The sequence below is a fragment of the Hippocampus comes genome, unplaced genomic scaffold (genome assembly GCF_001891065.2).
Source record: "Hippocampus comes isolate QL1 unplaced genomic scaffold, H_comes_QL1_v1.1 scaffold5, whole genome shotgun sequence".
NCBI classification, from domain to species: domain Eukaryota; kingdom Metazoa; phylum Chordata; class Actinopteri; order Syngnathiformes; family Syngnathidae; genus Hippocampus; species Hippocampus comes.
Genome location: NW_017805701.1, coordinates 246,434 through 256,183, shown reverse-complemented (window position 1 = coordinate 256,183; position 9,750 = coordinate 246,434). Strand labels below are relative to the sequence as shown.

At 41.6% G+C, this 9,750-nt stretch overlaps 2 protein-coding genes across 3 annotated transcripts in view; both read left to right on the top strand.

Moving 5' to 3' along the window:
• Positions 1–7,813, top strand: part of fam184ab (family with sequence similarity 184 member Ab) — a 30,827-nt gene extending 23,014 nt beyond the window's left edge. Inside the window, exons 18-22 of one of the 2 annotated variants that reach the window (XM_019882747.1) lie at positions 738–884; positions 1,403–1,520; positions 1,791–1,895; positions 3,067–3,341; positions 6,072–7,813. In XM_019882747.1, the coding sequence (XP_019738306.1) occupies positions 738–884; positions 1,403–1,520; positions 1,791–1,895; positions 3,067–3,341; positions 6,072–6,153 (727 nt within the window). In that variant the 3' untranslated portion in view covers positions 6,154–7,813. The remainder of the gene's footprint in view (positions 1–737; positions 885–1,402; positions 1,521–1,790; positions 1,896–3,066; positions 3,342–6,071) is intronic. The other variant, XM_019882748.1, reaches the window with a different exon arrangement.
• A 398-nt stretch (positions 7,814–8,211) lies between these two features.
• Positions 8,212–9,315, top strand: ptrhd1 (peptidyl-tRNA hydrolase domain containing 1). Its single transcript, XM_019882749.1, has 2 exons — positions 8,212–8,459; positions 9,040–9,315. The coding sequence occupies exons 1-2, from the start codon at positions 8,247–8,249 to the stop codon at positions 9,208–9,210; spliced, it is 384 nt and encodes a 127-aa protein (XP_019738308.1). The 5' UTR covers positions 8,212–8,246; the 3' UTR covers positions 9,211–9,315.
• The last annotated feature ends 435 nt before the right edge of the window (positions 9,316–9,750 follow it).

Here is a 9,750-nt window from a genome sequence, read left to right as displayed (position 1 = left end):
GTGTGTGTGTGAGTGAAAGAGAGAGAGAGCGAGGCTATCAGCGAGCTAAAAATAGAAAATAATGAAATAAATGAATGAATGCAGAAGATGAGGAAATGAGTCGTGTTCCTCCGGGAGCGACACCATTTGGAGGAGATATATTGCCCAATATTTAGCTCTAATAACGTATGGTAACGGAGCAATTTTATATATATATAAAATCACGATCTGCCATTATTCCATCTGGTGTCTGTATTTCATAAAGCATAGACTAATTCAAAGTAGAATGTTTAAACTGAATATAAGAAATGACCAATTTAATTGTGATTCCTTCTGGTGTCTGCAACTGCGGAAACCTGAGTTGGTTTTCATAGAGGATAAAGAATCAGATTGTCTGTCTATGTGTTGCTCCACCATTTGTGTTCAACGATTCATTTCCCATGCCGAGACGGCACATCAAATGCATGGGGGGGGTTACGAGAGACATAGCCAGCGTTCTTCACCGGCTGAATAGATCATTAGTGAAATGGGTGTCGGTAGGCACTTTATGTTCTCTGACTGTACATTAGGTGGCAGTTTTGCTATAAAAATACTGAAATGAAATAGCCTGTTAAGAAAATCTAGTGTTTGTCTACACTCTGGCTTTGTTTTTACATACTTAACCCAGTTAGTGACGATTAAAGGGACGGACGAAAACCCACTTTCGGACGGACGCATGAAGCTTGCAAAAGGCAACGTTGTGTGTTTCTTGTGCTCAGGGCCCACGAGCAGGAGCTACAGAAGCGTCACGAGCGAGACGTGACGGAGCTGAACGCCGTACACAGCAGAGAGACGCACAACATGTTGGCCGACTTCAACAAAGCGCAGGAGGTCCTCAAGGATAAGATCTCGGCCCTGCAAATTCTGTACGTGTGCGCCCCTCATACTCCACATTCACGCTTTGTCCGTACTCCACGTGCACTGTCATATGATAAGTGTGACATTTTCATTTTGCTTCCCCGGCAATGTCCAAGTGCAAATAAAGTGCTCGCCTTGGAGTTGATGAATGGTTTTACCATCAAATGCTTGATATGTTTTTTTAAAAAGGCCATCGCTGATGATTTTTGCGCCTTTTCCCGTATGGGAGGCATTTAAATGGCGTACTTCTTCAATGTCAGTTTTTAAATCACCATCAACTGTTTCCTTTTTACACAACAACATTTCACACACATTCATCAGCAACTAATCGATTTCTGTCACAGAATGGAGAGAAATTCCAATGAAAGGTTGTGAGAGTTCATTTTAATTCTTACGATGAAACCTTTAGCGGGAGCTGTGATTATTGCTAAACACTTGATGAAAAATGGCATCTCCGCATTTTTCTTTTTCACTTTTGCTTAAAATTATTATTATTATTGTATATATATTTTTTTTTATGTGACAGGCTGGAAGGCACCGAGGAGAAATTCAGGAACAGGGAAAGTCGCCCCGAAGATCTGCAGATGATCGCCGAGCTAAAGGACATGGTGTCCGAGAGGGAATCTCTTGTCAAGAAGCTGGTGGTAGGTCCCCCAGAGGGGGTGGGAGGTGGGGTCATTTCTGGGGGTGTGACGTCAACTGGAATAAATAGATGCTTGACCTCAATTAAACACGTCAATCTTCCCCTCCAGGGGAAATACCGAGTGGTGCCACTAGAGGGTGTAATTACCTTCACTATGACATAACACTAGCATGTGTCTCAGTCGATGCTAGCAAGCACAAGTGTAGGGCAGGCAAGGCATCCGTAAAGCCGATGTGTGAGAAGCTGAGCCGTTTCGTTGCCGCCACTGCAGGATGACAAGAAGTTCTACCAGCTGGAGCTGGTCAACCGAGAGAGCAACTTCAACAAAGTGTTCAACGCCAGTCCCAACGTAGGCGTCATCAACCCGCTCATCAAGGTAAGAGCAATGCGGTCGCTGCCCGTCATGGCGCCATCTTGTCATCGCAAACGCGCAACAGTTCACCACGTCACAAATACGTGCTGAATATTTCAAGTTCCTATTATGCTCTGTTTTTATTTATTTATTTATTTTGTGCTTTACATTTTTTTTTTTTTTTTTTGCTTACGAGACTAACTTACACACACACACACACACACACACACACACACACGACTTCCATATCATACAGTAAATGAATAGCTTTTTTATGGTACTTGTAATATTTATTTTTACTGAACTTTTTGTCTTTATACTTTTCTCATTTTAATACATGTTTATTTTTTACTTTGCTTTTAATACATTTTGCTTTAGATCATTTCTACTTTTTATACTTTCTATTTTTCTACTTTTACTGGACTGCATTTTTGTTGACTTGTTCACATGGTTAAAATCTGTTTTTTACTTTATTTTTAACATTTTGACTTTTTGATTTTTCTTTTTTTTGAAAATAATACATTTACTTTCAGTACATTTTTTCTACTTGGTTATTATTTTCTTGACTTTTTAGTTTCAAAAAAAACTTTACTGTATTTTTTCTTTACCATTTTACTTTTACAAGCAATACCTTAAATTATACATTTTTAGACTTTTTAATTCATTTTACTTTTTTTCTCCTCCAGTTTTAACATGTTTGAAATAGTTTTCAAAGCTTTTTTTTCATTCTGAAAACCCATCATCCAATCAAATGTTCTGCTCCCGATGAGCAGTTTAAATGACTTTGGGGGCTTCGGGACTGTCATTTTCCTCACTGCATGCTCATCATGGATGTGTAACTGTGTGTTTTGTCGTTTTGTGTGTGTGTGTGTGTGTGTGTGTGTGTGTGTGTGTGCGTGTGTGTGTGTGTGTGTGTGCGCGCGTGTGTGTGGCATTGTGTCCTTCCTGACCGCCTCACTTTGCTTTCCAAGCCATTTGGATGTCGCAAGCCCAACAAGCAGCGCCGGGCTCCCAGTTGGGGGACGATCACATTCCCGCGTCTTTGGGACCTTTCCTCATTTTCCCTTTTTTCTTTACCTCATTAATTTTGCCTCTTTTGGATTATTTACACCCTGATTTTTGCTTTGAACCCTCCCCCCCTCCTCCCCCTTTGTCTTCCCCGTGCTCCCTCCCTCCTTCCTTTCTTTCTGTGTAGCAAAAGCGAAAGAATGAGAAAGTGGCAGCGAGCAGATTCGGCAGGTCCGCCGGTTTCAGGGTTCTGGAGGCAGCCGGCTCGGGCCCGGCGGGCCCCGGGGGCGGCCTGCAGCCGCAGCAGCCGCCGCCGCCGCCTCCGCCGCCGCCCCCGGCCCAGCCTGGCCGCCTCGAACCTCTTCCCCATTCCCCCCTCCTCCTCCATCACCTCGAGCTGAACGCCAACAAACCTCTTCCCCCACCGCCGACCCCTCCCACAGAACCCAAGAAGTTCACGAGGTGAGAAAGAGAGAGCGAGAGCGTCTCAGGTCTGGTGGGCGGCGGCCAGTCATCAATCATCCAATCACAGAGCTCGATTAGCCCGAAGAACATAACCTCCATATCTGATTGGCCTTCACTCTCTCTAGCGGCCTTGAGAGGTGTGTCGCTAAAAAAATTAAATTAAATTCAAAAATATCTGTCATGCAGTTGAGTCTCCACCCCGTTCAATCATTTCAAATGCTGCATTCAGGAAAACTGGGAAACACGACAACCCCAAAGTTAAAAGTAAACAAAATAAATCGCTTTAAAAAAAGACGATAAAGTGCAGCTAATAAATCCGTGTAGTTATGTCGCATTTCCTCAAATAATGGCCTAGATCCGAGTAAATGCCATGCCTCCTCTGAAAAAGATTTTAAAAAATTTAAACAGACTGGAAAGTGCCGCCGAGGAATCCACCCATCACCGAGTGACATTTCTTCAAATTATGTTTTAAAGGACACTCTCTGCGCTTGAAAAATAAACACCTCTCGATGACGTGAAATTACCAGTGGACAAACGAAATAAATCATTTTTAAAAATCTATCCTGTTATGAAATATTTTCAATAAAATGACAGAGGTAAAAAATAAATGCCTCCTATCTCGTCAATGCCAGTACTTACGGCAGTCGGTTAAATGTCGTTTAACCACTCCTTTAAAATGACTTGCTCCGCTCTAATAGATGCCACTTCATTTGGAAAAAAATAAAAAATAAACACCTCACCTCAAATAAACATCTTTTTGTTTCACATAAACACCCAAGAGTTGAGTAAATAGAGTAAATAGTGTAGCCCAGACTAGTCGTTTTGCATTGGGGAGGTATGAAATTTCCCACTTGCCTTGAAACGCAGCAGAGTGGAAACGAAGACGGCAGCCGAGAAACTGCTCGCCGCGACGTGATTGGATGGTTGCTGTTGATGGGCAGGGTCTGCTCTTTGTTGTGACTTAAACAGGAGGCATCAAAGAATGGCTTTGGGACGCAAAAGGAGCATGTATGCGTGTATGTTTTTTTGTGGTTCTTGTTGTTCATTGCCGTTGTATGTTTTTTTGTCGTTTGCTCATCCTCATCTTCACCTCTTGAATGTTTTTTTTTTCCGCTTTCGACGATGACGTCAGTGAGTTGTGGGCGGCGCTCGTTAATGTGCCTTAAAGAGGATCGCTGATCACACAGGCGAGCGCATTTGCATGCCCACAAGCACACGCGGCGTCAACAAAAACAAGCGGGTGCATGTGCGTGGTGGTGTTTGTTCGACTGCATGGGGGAACGCTGCCGCTCTGCTGATATGTCTTATCGGGTATTTCATGATAATTTGGGATGTGTGGACAAATGGAAGGAGGGAAGGTGATGAAAAACAAGAAAAAGAGGAAGACATAAATACATTAATTCATTTTAGGGGGTGGGGCTAAATGAAGGCAACTACTCTTGATAATGTAAATGCTCGGTGTGCTGGATTATGCCCTCAGTAGTATTACGTTACCACACACACACACACACACACACACACACACACACACACACACCCGATACACACAAACTCAGCATTGACAGTATGAGGTCACATACAGTAGAACACATCCGCTCTGGGTTCAGATTTGCCCCAGCGTTGGCTCCACACGCCCCTTTTCTAAATCCGTCAGTCACCTCGTTCATTTTCATAAATCTTTCATTATCTTAAAATAGGACTCGGTGCACGCTAAGGGAATATTTTGAACCCTGAAAAGTTTCAGGAAATGCAAAAATGATGAGCGCAATCATGAGGCAAGTGTGGAGTCATCCATCGTTGATGTTAAACAGAGGCTTGTCGCCCTCTGCTGGACAGCCGCTAAACTACAATACGACACTTAGCGACGACAATGTTCAACTAATCACAGATTTGAGATTTTCAACTCGGATTTTTTTTTCTCCATGCGTTTGTTTTGATGTAGTTCGGTTGTGGAGTTCATAAATCAATCGGAAAAAATGGAAATATGGCGATAAAGATGGACCAGAGTCACGCATCTGCTGAATCATTATTATTACTATATGTATGTTTTTTTTTATTTTTATAACATGGAGCATTTTGTACAGAGTACTCACAAAGATCATTAAAATACAAGGTAAAATTCTGTCGTATTTTAACATCGATTAAAAGATTTTATTTTATTATATCATTCAAAAAAATACCAAGATATCTGGAAAAAAACATTTCAAACTATTTTCCAATCAAATCTTTTTATTTTTAATTCCATCATTTTAATGTATTACCTTTTCCAAGCCTTATACAAAAGCGAAAAACGAAATCAAGAATTACACACACACACACACACACAAAAAGACATGCAGTATTAGATCGTGGTGTCCAAACTGCGGCCCGGGGGGCATTTGCGGCCCACCTACCATTTTCCAGTGGCCCGCGATGTGACAAAAAAAAAATATAATACAGTATTAAAAATGACATTTGACATGGGCCACAAGGTTGGTTAAAAAAGGTGAAGATGGGATCGATATTGGAAGATTCAAATAAATGATTAAAAGAATAACACAGTTTATCTTAAAACACTGTCAGATTAGATATTCTTAACACATTTTTTTGGGAGGCGCGGGGGATCAACTATATATTTACATCGCTATATTAATATTTAACAATTCCCCCACAGTTCTGAAGGTAAAATGAATACATATCAGTATAATTTTTTTTTTTTTTTGGTCACTCTTCTTTTCTTCCCTGCAGCCCTCCTGAGACAAAGGACGTCGCCATCGACCTTCCGGATGCTCAGCGGCAAGAGTGGTTTGCTCAGTACTTTTCTTTTTGATTTGACAGCACACATTTACACGCACATACACACACACACACACACACACACACACACACACACAAACCTGCAGCCAGAAACACACTAGGATTCAGCAGCATGTCAGCCAAACTTTCAAAAAAAAATGTCTGGATTTAATCTACTACAAAAAAAAAGAGAGAGAAAATGTTTGTTTTCTATATTGTTTGAAAAAAAAAAACGTTCGGGCTTGCTTCAGTTTATGAAATAAATGATTGGCAGCTTGAGGAGATGATGTCATTCATCTTCAGGTCTATGTACTTGTGCGTTCTTTTTCTAGAAGGACGCCTGTGACTTACTAGTACCATTTTCCCAATACGAGTGCCACTTTTTAGCACACAATTAAACCTGACTGGTCAACTCTTTTGGTGCACTGCTACTTGGCCAAACTAGTAGGCATGCCGCACACTAATAACGTCCCGGACTTGACTATTAGGATCAAAATACCCACTAGTAACATGTGCTTGTCCATCTAGTATGCCAAAAATGTCCTATAAGTGTCCAAATGTCAAAAAGTAATGGAAAAATGTTACTAGGAAGACAGTTATGCTTAAAGTCCCTGTAAAGTGAAAATTAGTTTCTTCTAAATTGGACACAATACAGAGAAGATCATGAACAATCCTGATAAATTTGAATGATTACAAAAACATTGCTAGGCATCTAAAATGTGGATTCCACTTGTCGGCTGTCACATTGAATTTGAATTTAAATTTTTAAAAATTTGCCTCCTGCCATCTCTCCGTGACATGCATGCACTCAACGCTACGATGAGCCGCTCTAAACTGGCCATGCCAATCCAAAGTCCTGGTCCACCCACTGGCTGTTAAATTAAAAAAATATCTATAAGAAAATCCACTCTCGTTACTCTTTTGCCTTTTCCTGCAAGACGTGCGCACACTCGCGGCTGACAATGATGTACTCTAAAGTGGCCGTGCCAGCGGACTGTCTGAAAGGAGCATTTTCGGGGTGTAAGCATTGCTAGTTTGGCAACAGCGTGTCAACGAAAGCACGGGGGGACGTCATTTAGCTTTGTGTGTCACTCAACCATGCCCCCCCCCCACCCTCTCAAAAAATCTGGCACGTTGTCAGCAGTTACCTTCAACCATGCAAGATGTTTTTGAAACGAATTTCCGAATTCACTTTACAAGGTCTTTAAGATGGATTTAAGGATTTGGAGGAAATGCTCAAATGGCATTGGCATCTTGAAATCAAAGATATGAAATCAATGCTCATCATTCAGATTTTATTTTCTTTTTGGGGAGGGGGATGGGGGGTTGAGAAGTAGACGTGTGTGTGGGGTTTAGAAGTCCTTGTTGCTCTTCTCTGTGCGTTCCTAAAAAAGATCAAATAATAATAATAATAATAATAGGAGAAAAAAGAAAAGAAAAAGCTGCTTTTCTGTTAGACGCCAGATTAGTCGGTCCGTTTTAGGGGGCGCCATCCTCGTGATAGAAGAAGATGATGATGCTGCTGCTGATGATGATGATGGTGATCTTTTTGGGTAGACAACAAAACTCTTGTTTGTATGCTTGTCTGTCTCTACACAGATACAATGATGTCTCACTGATTTTAAGAGAAAAAAAAATAGCATTTTATATTTATATTATAATGTGTATGCTGAATAAATGATTATTGTGACATTCTTTTCCCGTCTCCTATTTGGCAAATCTGGTGAAAACAGTTCCATTTACAAATGTGAAAAATATTTTTGCACCTTTCACCACATTTATATTTTGCGCTTGTTTAAAATGTCATTGAACAGATGTTTATATTTAACCTTTTGCTGCAAAATAATCGGCTTCAGATTTTTAATAAAACATCTGAATCCGATTTTTTGTATTCGATATAATAGGAATTTTCCAGATGATTGTGATAAAACTAAACACTTAAAATGTTAAAAACTATGCGTTTGTGTGAGATTTTATTCATCTTTTCAGTTTTATTATACTGTACATACCAGATGAATCGACTTGCAATTCTAGATATCTGTCGCTAGGGGGAAGCAGCATCATTTGTGTTGATCCAAGCGCCCGATCTTTGACCCGGAAAATAAACACACGCTGTGGCGAAAACAAATGGCTGCCACGGGAGCCGTCGGTTCCCCGGGCCGCCTGGTCCAGTACGTCGTGGTCCGCTCGGACCTGGTTCACAAGCTGTCATGGCCGCTTGGAGCCGTCATCACGCAAGCGTGCCACGCCGCAACCGCTGCCGTCCACTTGCACTACGCCGACGGGGACACGCAAAGCTACCTGGCTGAGCTCGACTCCATGCACAAAGTAGTGCTCGGGGTGAGTCGCGACGAACTCCATTGGACGAGTAATAGATTTCAGGCTACTACGATTTAAAACGCGTTTATCATGGATTTACCCCCTTATACGTGTTCTACACATATTTGCAACGTAGTATGTATCATTCGGTGATAACTAATGCCGTTTTTGTTGCTTTGAAAAATGTTTAGGCTTTTTTTTTTAATAGGCTTGCTGTCGGAATGTTACATTGCGCGTTGTGTCCGTATAATATTTTGATGTTTTTGTTCTCCATTTTAGTAGGAACGTGTTACAAGTGGGGAGTAAACCTAGAGCCGAACCATAGTCACACCAGAAGATCGTTATAGTTGAGGTAATAATTTTTGTTTGGCCTACGTTATTCTTCTTAAAGGTAGGCAACCTTAACATGGCCTTTTTAAAACCCTGCGACTGGAACATATTAAACGAGTTAAATTCATGAACCAAGATTCCATGTACAGGATTTCGGTTGTGGCCCAAACTCATAAGATATGGCGATTGCTGATTTGGACAAGCTGAAAGTCACAAGTTGTTTCCACATCAGACTATGAACCAAATTCACACTTCCTCTTGTGTCCTTCAGGCTCCCGACGAAGCCGCCCTTTCAGGCTTATCTGAGAGCCTGACCCAGGCTGGTGTGGCCCACAAGCTTTGGATTGAGCAGCCTGAGAATATACCCACCTGTCTGGCCCTGAAGCCATACCCCAAAGAAACAGTGCAGCCCCTGCTCCGCAAGTTCAAACTCTTTAAGTGATCTTGCCTGCCCATCAACGTCAACGTGGCCCAACAGCCATTGTTACCACATCCCTATGACTGGAATATTCACGTTTTCTCGGATAAACTGAACTGTATTCATGAACATTGAAAAAGCTGCTTCTGTGTGGCAGTAAAACAGGCCAAAGTCCAGATGTCAAGGTGTAAGAGGCAGTTTGCCTGGCAAGTGTGGTCAAGCAATAAATCAATTATTTCATGAATGAATACATCTTAATTATTTATAATACATGAAGTATTCTTCTTTTAATTAACTCTTCATTTTATTGAAGAAAAGGTCAATTCAAAAGCATCTCAATCCTGGCCTGACGGGTATGGTAGCGAAACATCAAGAGGGCCGGAAACCAAGTGGGAGCCAATCAGAGGAGTCGTTTGCACACTTGAAAAGAAGCGCAGCAGTGACTTTCTCACCGTCGATCCCGAGCGCTTGTCTGGGTGCACTCACATGAATGTCTGCCGTCCTGTTGATGATAACTTATTTGAACCTGGGAAACTACAATAACACACACGGTCTGCACAGCAC

Bases quoted from the DNA above. Each gene is read 5' to 3' on its own strand.
- ptrhd1 (XM_019882749.1), top strand. From the start codon at position 8,247: ATGGCTGCCACGGGAGCCGTCGGTTCCCCGGGCCGCCTGGTCCAGTAC. The intron at 8,460-9,039 runs GTGAGTCGCGAC...TGTGTCCTTCAG, and splicing joins TGCACAAAGTAGTGCTCGGG to GCTCCCGACGAAGCCGCCCT.